Raw genomic sequence first — 17,725 nt, 5'->3', positions numbered from 1 at the left:
CATTCGAGTAAATAGGTTGTTAGTTTGATATTGTGCTAACATCCAATCATCCAGAACACGGGAAATAATTAGTGTTTAATTTTTTTATTTCGATACTTTATTTGTAAACAGATATAATCTACTTATACCTTCATTGAAATAGTAATTATATTTGTATCCTAGAGAGCACCAGCCTAACTTTCTACGCAGCACTTTACGAATCTTCGGAACTGTTAGCAACATCGCTTTCTTTTTCCACAGCATGTTACAACAGCCATACAACAGTGTCGTTCCTGGGAAATCCGCACAGTTTATTCCTACAGTTGCGTCTTTTTCTCAAAACACGGGCGAGTCGCATCTGGGGCGGGGGGTATCAGGACCCCCACTCCGAAAAAAAAAAGAAATCACATGAAATATAAATTAAAGAGTATAAATTTCAAATCTTTCCACCTATTCTTATGTTTTAATGCAACTCCAGGATAGTGACTATTGATATCATTAAACATTTTATTCTAATTTCATTTTCATGGAGTAAAAGCACTGACAATTTTATTAAGAATCTCCAGGTAGAGGTGGGTAAAAATATAATGTCACTCATCCAGGTTACCCTATTAATTGCTTAACCATCCCCTACCCCCTTGATCAAGTTGCTTGTCTTTACTGAAGGTGCATCTCTAGCAAGAGGTGGGGGTAAAGAGAGAATCTTACTCATCCAGGTAACCCTTTGATGAACTGTTACATATAATTGCTTGACCACAACCCACCTATACCATAGTGCTTTCCAGGTGACCAGAATAGAAGTACTAGTACGCTTGACTGCAATTAGTAATACCCCCTTTACACTAGACGGCGTCCTTTCTGCGTCCAGCAGTACGGCCCCATTTGAAAGTTAAAAAATTATAATACTTTACGTGCCGACAACTGGCCGATCATTGAGCATTCATTCTTATACCAAATCAATGCTCGTGCCTCCTTATTAAGACCACAGCAATTGCCAAATTTCATGGTCGCAGAAAGGACGCAGAAAGGACGCCGTCCAGTGTAAAGGGGGCTTAAGTGAAGACAAGTAACGTGTAGTGTGAAGTAATGAAGGGTAGGGTGTATAAGTCAGCTCAGTCTGAACATGGGAGTTTCAAACTCACCTTTGAGAAAAACGTTTATGTAAAGCAAAATAAGTAGGCGGGTGTGGTTATTTCATATGTGAGTGCACCACGAAAAGGAATCATGGTTGCAAAGCAAAAGTTAAAATTCTACAACCAAAGTTGTAAACGTTGCAGATGCAAAAGAAAAAGAAGTTTTGACGCTAAAATTCTGGGAAATGAAGTTGTGGGCCGTGTTAGTGAACACACACATGTTGCATATGCAACATAAAAAAAGAAGTTTTGAAGTTGAGAACTACTATGAAACGAAGAACCCAGACAACAGAGGAAACCCCTCAAGTTGTAATCATTCAAGCTATAGAGGAAGCATCCGGAGGGGCTGCTGCTAAGTTGCCAACAGTTTCAAATATTCGCAGAGCGCTGAGTAGAAACAGGCATGATGCTGGCAATCTACTTCCCAATCCTTCGACACCTGAGGAAAAAAAAAAGACTGCCAGACAGCTACAGAAGAACATCAAATGCAGAGTAATTCTGGTACTCAGAAGTCTTATTTTACAACAGTGGGGAAGGCCCAGCTAATCGAATTTTGCTCATTGCAACAGAAAACAACTTAAGAACTCTTACTGCATCCGCAAACTGGTTTTGTGATAGAACTTTTTAGGCCACCTGAGAGAATTTCTTTTGCATGTTAACCATTCATGCACTCTATGAGGGCCATATCCTCCCATGCATTTATGCCCTACTTCCAAACAAGACAGAAAACACTTAATACCATTTGGTGAGTAAGCTCAAAGAACTCAGGCCTGAGCTGGCTCTTGATAGTGTGCTGATATAATTTGAAGTAGCTATAAGGAATGCTTTCCGCCATTCTTTACCCAAAACCCAAGTGAAAGAAGTTTTTTCTACCTCAGCCAGTGTATTTGGCATTTGGCATTGTGGACTACAGACCAACCTGGAAGCCTACTATACATTTTTTTTAAATTTTGGATATACTTAAAAGAGAACAGGGCTATCTGGAAATGTTTTTACTGAGCACGTTATCTGTATTGCAGTGAACAGTTTTGCCTATTCGCACCTAAATTTTTAAAAACATTTTCTGTACTTGTACTCCATGCAAATGAAATGAGGATAAAATAATTCTTTAATGATATAAATACTCACTATTTTGAAGTTGCAAAGAATGACTGAAAGGATTTGAACTTTATACATTTAATTTTATATTTGTATTCCATGTGATTTTTTTGGGGGCGAGGGGGGGCTGTCCTCGTATCCTGCTAGAGGGATGCTTGATTTATTTCGTTAAGTTTGGCTTAATAAAAAAGGGTAATTTTTATCCCAAGATAAAAATAACTAATATGAAAGGATGAATGTGGGACTATCTTCATGATTGTTAAAAAAAACTGCTAAAATGTTGCATTCATTATCATGAAGAAGACCTCTCGAAACTCAGAGCAATAAAAATATTCAAGTCAAATTTGTGAGCATCATGTTGCATTCTTTTTCCTCAGTCTGATGATACAAACACCATTCTTGGCGTCTTTCAGTCTCCACCATCTTCCTAGTTTATGTTCCTGTCCCACCGCTGCCACCAAATAGTTGCCTTGTGAAGAGAACTGTACACAGTTTATAAAACCACGCTGAAAGGAGAAGAGAGAAAGTATATCAATATCTTGGGAGGACTCAAGACATGAGGCTAAATCTTTGAGAAAAAATAAACAAGAATAATAATGAAATATAAACTTATGAAATACAGCCCTCACTAACAGAATACAAACAAGGCAGCAAAGCTGTCAAATGTACAGACAAAAAGCAGACAATAACAATGCACAAAACAGGCTACTGTCAATTCTGATGCAAAAGTACATTATGCTTAACTGCAAATTCAACATCAAATTTTAATTATGCTCAACAGGTAATACCAATGTAAGTGAAATGTGTAACAAGCGTAAGGCTTCAGGCCCATGGGAGTTTAAGTTCACACTTTGAAAATGCCAGAATGAGAAAAATGAAAATTTCACATAAAACTGCTTAAATTCAATAATAAATGATAACCCATTTGAGCTGGCTTTCTAATTTGAACTGCATGCCAATCCTACAAATCATACTTGTAAGTTGAAAATAATAATAAGTAACATAGTTTTCTTTTCATAATGTTTGTAGTAGCAGTGCAAAAAGATTTTTGTCAATTTTGATGTAACATTACAAAATAAATTACAGAATATTATTATCACCAATTTTTGATTATTGACTATAAATAGCATGGACATGTAGAAAATTTGATTACCATTTGGCTTCATGTCCATGGGAGCTTCGAGTCTCACAATGAATATGCCAACATGATAAAAATGAATATTTCACTAAAATGTATAACTTCCAGAAAAAGAAGCCAATTAGACTGCTTTTCCAACTCAGGCTGCATTTTAGTCCTTTGTTTCTTTTTTGAAAGTTTGACAATCATAAGTAACATGGTTTTCCCATAATGGTCATCATGGCAGCAGCACCCAAAATTGTGTTTTCTTCTATTTTAATGCAATATTACATAATGCTTAACAGCATAATGACCATCAGTTTTTAATAATAAAAGATCCGTATCCGTGGATTTTCAGAAAATGTGACTAGCATGGGTCTTCAAGCCCGTGGAGGTTCTAAGTCACACCTTGAAAATGCCAATATGTGAAAAATTAAATTTTCACAAAAAACTGATTAACTGCCAAAAAAATTTACCAAATAGTCTGCATTGCCCACTGAAGCTTTATTTAAGTCCCATGTTTCTTCCTGTAAGTTTGAGAACAGTAAGTGACATGGTTTTCCTTAAATGGTCATCATGGGAGCAGTGTCCAAAATAGGGGTGTCTTCAAATTTTAATGCACTATTACATAATGTTTAACAGGATAATTACCATCAATTTTTAATAATAAAATATTAGTATCATGGATATTCAGAAAATGTTCCTAGCAAAGGTCTTCAGGCCAAAGGAACTTCAAAGTCACACCTTGAAAATGCCAAGACAGCACTGTCTTGAAATGTTTTTTTTTCATTTTTAACAATTTTTTAACATATAACAAAATGAACAATTTACTGCCATTTATATATGATCAACTAAGAAAATTGATGAGATGGGAAAAATATCAATAGAACAGTGTTTAATGTCCAATTTCCTCCATTCTGAGTTTCTGAACATAGTGAATGAATGAATCTGACAAACTGCAATGATATGAGTTTATTTCCATTTTTGAAACTCTATTATACAATACATGATAACAAGTTTACCATCATTTTTACATAATCAACTAACAATGTTGTAAAGATGCAGGAAATGTCAAACAAACACTTTTACGAATCTTATTAGTTAAACAATGAGACTGTTAACATGCCTAAGAATTGAATCTGAGGAAATGTTTAAAAACAGCATAACTTATAAAATAATGGCCCGATTATGCTGATTTTCGAACTTGTCCTGCATTTTAGTAAGATTAATTACTCCTGTGAGTTTCATGACAACAGGTCTATCGGTTTTCCTTGAAATGTGTTAACAGTGTTGCACATATGCTGAAAAGTGAAAAAAACAGCATAACTACTAAAATAATGGCCCGATCATGCCGATTTTCGAACTTGATCTGCGTTTTAGTAAGATTAATTACTCCTGTGAGTTTCATGACAACAGGCCTATCGGTTTTCCTTGAAATGTGTTAACAGTGTTGCATATATGCTAAAAAGTGAAAACACAGCATAAATACTACAATAATTGCCCAAACATGCTGATTTTCGAACTTGACCTGCGTTTTATGAATATTCATCAGCTCTGTAAATATAAAGCCAAAAAGTAAAACTGTCTTCCACTTATCGTGTTAACGATGAAAGTGCACGGCGACGGCGACGGCGACGGCGACATCGACGGCGACAGGGACGGCGACGACAGACGCAGGTGATGGCAATATGTACAGACACATCTGTGTCTGTACATAAAAATGATTCAGCAAAAATTTAAACATTTCTCGTTGTATATTATAAAATATGTACTATTCCATATTGCTGGTTACTGGATAGTAAAGAGTAGTAAAGAAGATAGTTAAAGAGAGCTGCACATTTTTAATGGATCAAAACCAAAAACACATAAAAACCATAATAAAGAAAATAAATAATAAACACGTCTATCTAAGCCCACTACAATCTGTTCACTTCCGGACCCTCTTACCACAGGTATCACATGGTGGACAGTTAGTTCCCTGAAACCTTGCTCTGCTTTCCACAGTCGCAGGCAGCCATCTTTAGAACCTGCTGGGAGAAAGACAGTTGTCAGACAACACAAAAAAAAGTTTAGACACAATTAATCATTTGGTCCAGGAAAAATCATACTGTTTTGAATTCCAATGTAATTTATTTTAATTCTAAATGAATGAATGTCAGACCCACTAGCTGCCAATATTAGGTCTGTAATTTTGAACCCTCTTATGTGTTACGTATATCTTGAATATTTTAAATATGTCCCAACATTTGTTATGACAGTTACCTTCTTAAAAAAATGCTATTTTTCCCAATGACTTGAGCTCACCTGATGCAATCAGATCTGAATTTGGTATTGCTGCAACAGACGTTATCCAGTTTTCATTTTTTACAGTGGGGTCCCCATCTTCACTGCCAGGGTGGGCATTTTGCACTGTACAGATTGGCTTCTTCTTTTGCACATACCACAGTGAAAGAGAACTAAAACAGAGGAAAAAAGACTTGCATCTTTACAATAGACACAAATATTCCTGAACATTTCCTACACATTTTGTTAATCAATGTAATACATTCACTGAGACAGGAAGTAAATATTCTTTATTTGATTATACCAAAAACCCTGCGTTCATTCAATGAGAGAATACTTTCTTAATTTGACTACAAGGCATCTGAAGTGTAATCTAAACTCAGATATATGTACAATAGCAATACTCACTTATTGTCACTTCCAGACACAAAGTGTTCCTCATTGATCAAAGCAACACAGTCTATGCAACCACTGAAAAAGGAAACAAAAATAATATAATATCTATGTTATAACAGTTAACCTATTATATCATCAATAAATTTGTGTAATTCAAGAAGTCAGCTAGACAGCTGGCTTTCTTGCCACTAACTGGCTTAACCATTCTGTATCACTGATCAACCACCACTTCCCTCCCTCACAATGCAAACTCCTCACCAGAATATCTATTAGCAAACCTGCATTTCACACTAGATTCAAACCGTACTTTTCTTTTCATAAGGCTGAACTGTTAAAGCTAATTCTCTGACTGACAAAATTTATTACACATACGAGAACAAACCACCCTAAATGACCAGAGCACATTAAGTGACCCCTAGCGTCCCCTTACCCGTGGCCGTGGAAGACCAACTGCGACTCTTCCACGACTTTCCATATCCTGACCGTCCCATCCCTCCCCCCTGACGTGACAGCTCTGTCCCTTGTACCACTGTCTATACCACTGATACTGTCCTGGTGACCAAATCTAGAATATATATAAATATAATTGGTGGCTAAAAAATTAAAAATAAATAAAAAAAACTTAAAACCACTAATAAAGTTTAATGAAGATATTACAATGAAATTTGGCATAATGTAGGAAAATGGTGTTTTAAATAAATGCTGAAAATTTCATGACATTATATTAAATCATGTAAGATGCAACTGGATGACTTATCTAGTCAGTATCTTCAATACACACTCACAATGTCTCCACATATGCCATCTCATCCAAGTTCCATATTTTCACTGATCTGTCATGTGATGCACTGAAAAGCTGGTGTGTTCCGCGTCTAAATGCCAAACCCTGAACAATGACAACAGAAAAAAGTTTGAATTTATATCTTATAACTTCCATATTTCTAATAGCATAAACTATTCTAACAGGGGACATTTATGCTATTAAACAGGCATATAATGTTGTCAAAAAAAAAAAAGACAATTATAATAATAATAATATGAACAGACACACTAGGGTACATTAAATTAACATTTTACTGCCTTCGCTTAGTTAATTAATATAATTTTAGTAAGTCCTCAAGGCACTTACAGACACTGCATCCCTATGTCCAGTGAATGTATGCAGTAACTGGCATGTCTCAGGGTTCCAAACATGTATTAATTTGTTTCTGTCACCAGATACCTAAAATGCAAAGAGGGAATACTGGATCCAAAGAAAAAATCACAATTAAGGAAAGAAGTTCATTTATCTAAGAAAAGGTTTTCCAATTCCTGTTGAAGTTTTCTATGAAAATGTATACACAAACTACTATAGAATCTTAAAGTGCCTTCTTCATTTCAACTCTCTCTCTCTCTCTGGCAAATATATATACACACACAGTTTTCACTTATTTCCGAAAACAAAAAAAATCCTAGCTGGTACACATTATGCATAACTGGAATAGTCAGTTCAACAGACAGACAGACATACCAGGAATGTTCCATCAGATGACACAGCCAGACATAAGACATGTGACGTGTGACCCACATGTCTGTCCTCTGTCCCCTTACGACCACCATGGATAGTGTGAACCTTCTTCTTAGACTCCAAATTCCCTGAAATTATATATAATGAGAAATTATCAACCCAAATTTGGTCTTTCAGAATCATATTTTTCCTACAGTCCAATCTCTCTGTTTTTTCAGAATCATGTTTTTTCCTAGAGTCCAATCTCTGAATAAGTATACAGGAATAATCAGCATTAATTTCGTTCTTCATCAAAGCTAAACAGTTTAAAGAGATCTATAACATGCTTTTTAATGAAAAAAAGGACCACAGTGATAATATCTTCAGTAAAGAAAACAATTTCTACTTTAAGAAACCGACATTTTCCAATATCTGATTTATCTTTTTCAGTTTGCAGAAAGTTAATTTTATCTTGCTGCACTAACATTTCACAATAGAACAATCTTTAGAGCCACTGAAGACGTGTTTCTCATCAGGTGTGATGACTAGACAGGTGACAGCTAACTGGTGTCCTCTTAACAATGTGATGTCATCTGGTGATGGTTGGACATACTGGAATATAACATAGTATAGTATATTGATAATTAGGTGACAGCTTAATGTTGTCCTTTTAACAAGGTGATGTCATTTGAGGAAGGCTGGATATACTATATGGAATGTTATGGTGAAATTATGGTATTGACTTGATCTTTTTGGAGCATGGAGAACTAAAAATGTAAATGACGTGACTGGATATCTGAACATTACATAACCAGATACTTTTTCACCCACATAAAGAAAGACTTGTATGACTGGTAGCAATATATGTTAGTGACATAAAACTGAAAATATGTTTAGGAAGTAAGGGATATTGATTACATCATGTTGTCCTGAATGCATTCACATCAGAGAGAACTACAACACCCAAACACCTATATGCACAGATATTGGACAGGATAAAACATTAATGTTAACCAATATATTTTAAATAAACTTGAATGAACACAAGTAGACTTTCTACCATTAAACATGATTCCTGTGGAAAAAAAAAAACTCACCTCATCTGCCAATTTTCTCTGTAGTTTTCCTGCCTGCTCTAACTGTAAAAATGAATAACACATTAATGAACCAATATTATAACTCACAACTAGCACCTGCTCTGAAAATCATGAACAGATCAAAAGTATAGTTATTGTAACAACAGGATCAGAGAAGAGGGAAAAATATGTGTGCTCCTAGTGCTAATGAATGCTTCCTAAAATACCAGTAATTCTATTACAATAATCCAAATGAAAATAGATTGATGTATAACAATTTTTATGTTATGCTTTTTTGTCAATACAAAAAAGGCAGTTACTTTTACTGAGACAAAGTAATGGCCAAATAATCAGATAAATGTTTTACTGCTGTTAATGGCAAAGTATGAAAGGCACACTGCCAGACTTACTATGTCTGTTTTGAGTCTCTCTCCTACTAAATCATGACCTTCCTCATCGTCTGTTTTTTCTGCCTCTGAAGAGACAAAAACAGCAGGAATTATGTGGTGCAAAAAAAATGAGCTACATACAATATTATCAAATTAAATGAATTTTGTTCAGCTTATTTTCTGCCATCTTAATGAAATTTGAAGTGTAATTCTTTAGGGTAATTCAGAAATTCTATTCAGCCACACTGATTTGAGCCTTAAACAACATTTAGAGAAAATATATCCTATACAGAAGAAATTATTATCAATTCATATAACTTCTCACCTTCTGCTTCCAGCTGAGCTAAATACTGCTTGGTAAGCCGTAATTTTTTCTCTTGAGCAGTCTCTTCTTCCTCTTCCTCATCTGTGCTGTACTGATGGGATTTTCCTTTAGTATAAGTTTCTTCTTCACTGAAAACCAGTTAAAAGTCTAGAAGTAATTTGTGCTAATTTTAACAACCATTCCCTGCTGAAATGTGTTAAGTGTAAATACCTAACTCCAATTATGCATACATTGGGATGATTTAACAGACCTTTAGAATAAATATTGCTTTTAAATTAAGGCTTAAGTATAACATAAACTATACTCGAACAAAAGCTGATCTAATCTTAAAGACAAAGACTTAATTAAGTCAGTACTGGTCCTCTGAGATAACAAACTACATATCTAAAACTTAGGCAGGGTATTTCTTTATAATGATTAAGATAAACTATTAAATTTCATTTCAGTCTACTGCACTGGGTCAAAATATAGTCAAACATTGGTTTTTAAAACAAGACTTATGTCTGTTATTTTATTCATAACATCTTAAGATTGCAAACCTATTTATTTCATCTGAGTCACTGGGGATTTCCTCATCTCCTCCTGACTGAAACTTTGTTTTTATTTTCTTCTTGTTTGGTATTGTTGTACCATTTTTCTGTGGCTTACTACTTTTGTCAATCTGTAAATTCAAAATAGGAAGTTAGTTCATAAGTGCAATTTTTGAATATGCTAAATCTAAAGGATTTACAACTAGTACAATAATTCAAAATCTTAACAAAAAATGTGGACCCCTCATCCTTGAAGATTGGGGAAAGGGGTGGGGGTTAATAATTTTAAAGTAATTACTCATTTTTCATAATTAATGTCCCGACCAATGTATTGGACCCGTGTCCAGGTTAGGACATTTCTTTGCATAAATATGCTTTCTATTCGCCGCTGATTAGCTCAAACGCAGGACAATAAATCATTCTATGTTTCCTTAAAGTTATTTCCATCTGCATCTTGCTGAACGCAAGAACGGTTTCTTTTAATTCTGAGTACTCAAGTTGTAAAAAGTGTTAAGAAATACCCTTTTTCCCCTTCAGTTCAAACTCATACCTTGCGTTTCAACCCCTTAGCAGAGCCTCCTCTGCCTCTACCGCTTCTTATGAAAAAAGACATTGCTCTGAGAACTATCACAACAAAATAATTTTCTTAGCATGTGGAGCAAGCATGTGTTTCAGTGCTTCTTTAAGAGGAGAACAGAAAATAGTTCAACCGTCTGCGCATGCCCAATCTCGTGTGACTCAGAGCGAGTCACTTCCGCGATTTGGTGAAAGTGTAAACCCGTGTTTTAACTAAGTTTTTGTTCACAACCTCCACTTCCTTATTCTCGGGTTTTGGATATTCACTCTCTGTATATCGCAGTTTCGGGAGGTAAGTTATCTGGTTAATTGCCAATATTCTTCTAACTTTAAATCGACTGCAAAAAAGTTGTGAACTTAGATTGTTTACGAGCAATGTGTTTGATTCTGAACGATATTCATCTTGCGAGTGACTGAGAGTGACTCACTCGGGCTTGACGAGCTTTGTGTCTTTTATTCTGAGGGACTAATTGACCTTAAGAGCTGTTTTCAGGCCAACGTTTTGTGGTCAGTAGCTCTGATAGAGAGGGCTGCAATAAACTAAGGCCTTGAGGAAAGTATCGTTGTGATCACGGTGAAATAGTTCATTGTCGTCAGGCTCAGTTACTGTCATTGCTTGTGACATTACCCTTATTTGGTTTTCTCCGGAGACAATGATGTATCAGGTTACTATGAGGTGAGACCATTTTATTTCCTCTTTAGACTTCCCGTCTTTTACTTCAGATATCCGTTTTTTTTTTTAAACTTTGATCTGGGCTGCCAGAGCCAGACCATAAGGACATTGGGCCAACTCTTCCCTCTTTTTTTCTTACAACTGAAAATCATGTCTGTTACTTATTTACTCATAGCTTAAGTGAGAAACTAATGATAGTATCGTTTTCTTATATATATATATATATTTTTTTTTTTCCTGTTTATATGGTGTACTGCAAGCTTTGAAACTTATCTCTGAAACTCAGATATCAGTTTGTAGTTATAATTCTATGTAGAATATCAAACCACTGAAGATACTGTAAAATACCTAGACTCTTGCAATTTTTTTGTCTTGTTTCAGTTCTCAGCTTACATTTCCTAGCCATGCTTTGACAGTAACCGGGGGAAAGGCAGGGAGGGGGATATACATACTAGTACCTGTTTAGAATGAAAGCTATACATGTGAACTTTATTCTAGTACTTGTATGTTCTTCTTTTGATGGGATCAAAGACTTTTGTATTGATACAACATCTAGACCAATCACAATAAATATGAGTAATATAAAAGACAGCATGATTTGAATTTTCTATTGTATTGGAGTCATATATTCTGAGGCAAAATTCATATATATAGACTATGATGTGAACAGTATTGATTGATAAACCCAGTTTCATTGTATTTTAAATGTATATGTATGCCTGTGCCAGACTGCTGTCAGTTATAAAATGTAAAGAATAATAAAAATAGGACATCTACAATATGATTAAATGTAAAACCAGATTCCCTGTGCAACTGATATCAGTGTGATATGTGTAATCTCTACCAAATCCCACCTCAAATCCCTTAGCCACTGTAGAGTTAATGATGAATGTGCATGATCTGGGGAATTTATTAATAAAAAACAAAGGACAAGAACATTGCTTATGCTGTGTAACAGTACATATATCTGATCTCTGTGGTATTAGACTATAAGACTGCAGTGGCCTACTTTAAATTTGGTTTTTATACACAGCATGCATTCACACCAGTGCTGTTTTGGACTGGAAAACGGCCCAAAAGGTGTTTGCTGAATGACCAGAAATCTGGGTCAGGTTATAGAAATTAACTTTACAGAATAGCCTGGTCTTAACTTTTTGGGAAGGAGGCCTCAGAAGTCACAGCATTAGTCTAGTCATCTGATAAAACATTTTAGTCTGTACTTACTAGTATGTAAATTTGAGGAAAAAATCAATGTTGTCTGAGCAAGGCCATGTCTGTTATTTCTGTCCTTAAGTCCCTTGTTCTTTGGGCTAATGTTCCAGAATCACATGAGACTGAGTCTGACATATACAAAAACATCTTTTTCATCCCCTTCAGGAGTATATTTACATAGCCAAGACTGAATCAGATGTGAAACTGCTTTCTAAATTATATTTGTCTGCACTTAGTAAAGATTTTAACATGTGATGTGTATCTTAGTACTTGCGATAAAGACTGTAGGAGATTTCCCCTTTCTTCTTAACTTCATGCGAAGATTAGAAGTAATGCCCTGGGTCAATCTCTTATCATTTGTACATCATCTTCAAAATGATATCTTTCATTTTTTTTATTTAGTACATTTCAAATACTGCAAAATCCTGTCTAAACCCGTAATTTCAGGAAACCTCAGGTTAAGCCAGGGTTTTGAAACAGGTCATCCAAAATTATGATGTGAGCAAAGGGGGGGGGGGGAGGGGGGTTAACGTCTCCTTGGCTTATTGTTATTCCTGGTTAAACACAACTGAAATGCCCCCCCCCCCCAAAAAAAAAAAAAATAGTAATAAATAGAATAGAAATAATGAAGGAAAGAAAAAGGAATGAAAACAAGAAAATAAAATCTAGATGTGAAGTTCTCTGCACTTTCCATTATTCAACCCATTTCACATTCCAACATAACCACAGATGATGGAATGGTGGTTTGAATATTATGAAAAGCAAAAATTGCTAAGGGACTTGCGGAAAGTTTCAAGCCATTACTGGGTATTGATTCATGGGGAAGTTGGTGTGATGAGCAGACAATCGACTAAAATTGTCTTCAGCAAGATATTTTAAATATCTGAGGGATATTCTGTATTGTTTATGAAAGACCATTGGATATTTTGTGAGGAGACAGAGGTCAGTGAGCAATATTTAATTAATATACAGTATATATATATTCATTTATTAGATGTTTTTTAAAGGTGAACAGAACACAGATGGGATTTTTAAAGTTATGATCTGAAGTCTTTCCATTTTCTTGGTAATGGCCATATATTTTCTTATAATCCAAAGGCTTTTGAAATACTTTTGAGAGACAATGGAATAACTAGTATTACACCTGTTCAAAGATGCAAGGATTGCATGTAAAAATAAGTCACCAATAGCCAATTGAAGATAAAGCTTTATTAAGTAATGAGTTTAAATGGTGATTCTGGATTTGGAACAGTTACTTCATATTGTGATGGCTACAAAGTACTTGAAAATTGCTTAAACCCCATTAAAATTCATATACTAGTATATTTTTTCTTGCCAAAAATTACAAGTTATACCTATGGACCATTTTTCATCACTGGAGAGATTTTCTACTTTTATTAATTAATTTATTTTTCAATCCTTGGATTAGTTTTTTTTTAAACATCAAATATTCACTTCTGATCAACCCATAGAAAATTTAATGAATGCAGAAAATGGATGAAGATGGAGCTAAAAACCTATACCATGCACACTACATGAAGTCCTATACAGAAGTTCACAGTGGGGTCAACTATATTCCTCAACTCATTATAGCATAAATGAACAGTAATTCACAAATGATGTCTCTGAAGCATACAGTTCTTTATCTGCATTTAGCTCTAGATTTATACAGCCTAACTGATAAATGGCTATTCATCTACTATCGGGGTTGCACCCTATTTTGATAAACCTGGCTGATTATTATTTTATTCTGTTAATAGTTCATAAACCAGGTGGCTAACATATTATGGGGCATACTTTTTTTCTAGTTCAACATATATTTTGTTTTGACAGTAAAGTGATTTAAGTCTTAAATGTTAACTGTTATGATTACTGCTGTTAGAAAGTGAGAGATGTTTCAAATATGACACCATGGAGATGTAGAGGCTGTATGGTCTTTACACGAAGCATATGTTTTTGATGCTAGCTTGATGATTATGTCTGCATTTTGTTTCATATGTATAATGTATTTTTCCAAGTTAAGAAATACTATCTAGGATGGTTGAATTGCATGTTATATATACAGTTAAATTTACTCTGAAGTTCCAAATAATTGTTCTGTCCAAATAATTGTACTGTGTGGAAAAATCTTCGAAAATTAATAATTGTCCTGTCAGAATAATTGTACCACGTGGAAGAATGTTTGATGTGTACTCGTAAACTGATGTAAAAATTAAAAATTACAAAACAAGAAAGATGAAAAAGAAAAAAACTATAGGAAAAAAAAAACAGCAATGGAGTTTATGTAAAGGATAGGAGACCATGTCAGGAGTTTTGTATTTTAACTCAACAGATGTGTTAGATTGTATGGTTATAAATTTACCGCACTCAGACAACAAATAATTATTAGGTCTGTAATATCACCAGCAACTGAAAATTATGGCATACATTCACTTAGGTTTAAAAACTGATTTACTGATGTGATTTGTTATTTTAAAAATAATTTGGTAAAAATATAAATATTTAAGTAAGATTATTTAGCACAATATCACAGGGAAATGCAACCACTGGCAGCATGGCGTGAGTGAAGCTGTAATATCAACATTTTCAATTATGTCTATATATGGAGTAGTTGGGTCATATAGTAGATAGTGTAACCCAGTTGGCCCCTAACTTGAGTGAGGTCATGCTTTATCAGGGAGTAGTGAACCTGGTTCAACCACCAGATAGGACATTTATATTTGTTTATTTGTTTATGAATGATGACCTATTTTCTTGCTGTCTAAGGAAGGGAGGGGGGGGGGATGAGAATCTGTGTCCCTTTTCACATGGTGCATGTCAATAATGCCTAATGCTGTCTGGTCAAGGCTAAGTACTAGTATAAGAAAATGTCAACTTGATTTAACCTGCCTATTATATAAGAGCGCATTCAGAGCAGATGATCTGCAGACTAACATATCCACCAACTAAATATGGGTGATCCCACTTAAAAACAGCACTGCTGAATCCCCTGATGGTCTCCCTGCCTTCACATACTGTTAAGCAGATAAAATCTTGTCTTCGAGGTTTAATTACAAGGCCCCTGCAGCGATGGCATGTGTGGAGGTGGGGAGACCAACAGGGGATTAGTTGGCCCTGCTTTTAAGTGAGTCATCCATATTTAGTCCACGGATCTGTTAATTGGCAGATCAACTAGTTCTGAATGCCCTCTAAGATGGCCGTCTTAAGGGGGAGAGTAGGAGGATATGAGGATATGTCTTATTTCACACGGAGTGTGATAGTAAGTAGTGTGATAATAATACATGAAGCAGTCTGGAAAGGTTCATTTGGAGAGAATGACAAAACTTAATAGCCTGCCTATTACATAGGACAGTCATTTCAAAGGATCTCCATGCTCAACACCGCATAATGATATTATATAATATAGACTAAAAAGCAGGAAGTGAACTTGTGAAAGAGAGTGAAACTGATTTCATGTCAGGGTCTTTTTAAGGTGCACCTGTATATCTGTAATTGATACTAATAAGTATAGCTAGGACCATGGCTTTCACCCAACCCCCCCCCCCCCCCCCCCCCCCCCCCCCCCCCCCCCCCAGCACTGTCCAGTTGTCATTTGGACAACCATTAGTCTCAAATGACAGCTTATATTTCCAAAGATGACTGGATGGCACACAAAATTTTGGGGTTGGTTGCAATTGATAGCCAGGATCAGACTCACTGTAAATCGATGACCAAGTTAAAGATTCACATTTTGAACTCCCTGCAGCCCAAATCCTGAGAAAAACCCCTGGCTATGGCCAAAATTTTATATGTGGATCTATATTGGGCAGCCAGATATATATGTACGTCCTGTCAAGTTAGTGACATATAGTTACTAGTAAACATGCTGCTGTAAGGCACTGTGATTCATTGCATTGTGGCTCAGTAAAAAAAAACACTTCTTATCTGATCTCTGATGTCTTGTAATCTGATCATTGAGCTTCAGTGTTGAGTCTCTCCTCTAGTACTAGTACTAGTACATGAAATCAGTCTTCCCGGACCATTGTTATGGAACCTTAGGGAACTCATTTTAGGGTCGTATTGTATGTTAAATATATTTTTTCCTGAAGGCAGCACTTCCTGGTATGTCTTTAGTCATAGATTTTTTATGCTGATGAACAGGATCTGTAGTCATTATCCATATAAGAAAGAGCTCCTTTTCGAATAACAGTGGAGGAGCTCCTTTTCGAATAACAGCAGACAGGCACGATAAGAGCATATGGTTACAGTGAGACCACATGTTCGGGTTTGAAATGGTCTAGGTCTTAACTGGCCTGTGCTGAGAAGGATACATGTACTAGTAGCATTATTACATGGAAGAATGAACCCGGGGGTTGAATTAATTCATATTTCTTGCCATGCATGGTACTGTATAGTAGCAGACAATTTTAATTGCTAGCTATATAAGATCCAAAATGGAAGGGACTGGGCGGAATCACTGTTATTAATTGTATAATTTAAATTCTTTGCATTTATAAAGAAATGCGTCTGTTCCCAAACTAAGGTAAATATTATCTTAGTTCATTATTAAAATCCAGCTACTTGAAGGAATAATATTAAATATTATGATGCCCTCAGGTAGCTGGATTTTTTTTCAGATATGTCTGTCTGCTACGTCTATTGCATTAAGGTTCCTCCCATTCTGTGTCTTTTATATGAAATCTTTACCTTCAGTGGCAGACAACTGATGCTTTGTATCAAATTCTTATAATCTTTACTTCATCAAAATAATATTCAAAACAGCTTACGAATGCCAGTTGTCTTTGTAATCAGAGACAGCCAGATCGCTAATTCTTGACTTGTTTCCAAGAAAACAATCCTTTTTGACACCATTGTGAAGGCTTTGTCCTTATACTATAGCTTATCCTTTGGAAAGATTTTCTATCAACAGTGATCTCTAATCAGACAGCAAGGAAAGTGCTGAAGGGTTACAAATGTAAGTCTAGAAAATGGGAAGATTTGCTTCTAAAGCCCTAGGAGAGAAAGCATGTACTATCTGGCAAATGACTTAGGACAAGGTTAGCATGTGACAAATGACATGAGGAAAATACCACGTTATTGCTTGCGTGCAAGTCAAGGGTTGGTGTTAGTTTACATGCATTCTAGTACAAGTACTAGGACTCATTTTCTAAAAAGTAATGAACCCTTTGTACCACTGGATCCACTAAAGTAAAAGCATCATCAAACAGATTGTTACTTGTGTGTAGGGGGGGGACTGGGGGGGGGGGGGGATGAAGTCTCTGTTGCAACAGTAGCTATATCCACATCAGCAAAATCTTTTTAAAACTGTCTTCACATAGAAATCATAAATACACAAAGCAATTTACTTGCAACTGAGAATCCTCAGTAAATGCCTGGATCAATACTTCCATCATATATTGTAATTTTAAGATATATTATGTTTTTTGAGTCCAATGTTGCAGTAATATGTGCA

The 17,725-nt window shown here is 35.4% G+C and overlaps 2 protein-coding genes across 4 annotated transcripts in view; one reads left to right on the top strand and one right to left on the bottom strand.

Moving 5' to 3' along the window:
• Window positions 1-68: 68 nt before the first annotated feature.
• LOC106172051 (U3 small nucleolar RNA-interacting protein 2) lies at window positions 69-10,533 on the bottom strand. Of its 2 annotated transcripts, none has more exons than XM_087016186.1 (14): window positions 10,363-10,533; window positions 9,822-9,943; window positions 9,283-9,410; window positions 8,979-9,043; window positions 8,590-8,631; window positions 7,978-8,104; window positions 7,517-7,641; window positions 7,136-7,228; window positions 6,792-6,892; window positions 6,437-6,571; window positions 6,019-6,081; window positions 5,632-5,783; window positions 5,275-5,357; window positions 69-2,716 (listed from the first exon to the last, which is right to left on the bottom strand). In XM_087016186.1, the coding sequence occupies exons 1-14, from the start codon at window positions 10,423-10,425 to the stop codon at window positions 2,564-2,566; spliced, it is 1,452 nt and encodes a 483-aa protein (XP_086872312.1). In that variant the 5' UTR covers window positions 10,426-10,533; the 3' UTR covers window positions 69-2,563. The 2 variants fall into 2 exon arrangements, with proteins under 2 accessions (XP_086872312.1, XP_086872313.1); XM_087016187.1 differs by having other exon boundaries at window positions 5,275-5,354.
• Window positions 10,519-17,725, top strand: part of LOC106154033 (serine/threonine-protein kinase PAK 1-like) — a 21,612-nt gene continuing 14,405 nt past the window's right edge. Inside the window, exon 1 of one of the 2 annotated variants that reach the window (XM_087016184.1) lies at window positions 10,519-10,680. Coding sequence is in view for 1 of the 2 variants with exons in the window: in XM_013528256.3 (XP_013383710.2) it covers window positions 11,042-11,064 (23 nt within the window). In the remaining variant the exon portion in view is untranslated. Of the gene's footprint in view, window positions 10,681-10,881; window positions 11,065-17,725 lie in introns of those variants that run through there. The other variant, XM_013528256.3, reaches the window with a different exon arrangement.

The sequence above is a fragment of the Lingula anatina genome, chromosome 6, assembly GCF_051362555.1.
Source record: "Lingula anatina isolate TDL-2025a chromosome 6, LinAna3.0, whole genome shotgun sequence".
NCBI classification, from domain to species: Eukaryota; Metazoa; Brachiopoda; class Lingulata; order Lingulida; family Lingulidae; genus Lingula; species Lingula anatina.
This window is presented reverse-complemented; position numbering and strand designations above follow the sequence as displayed.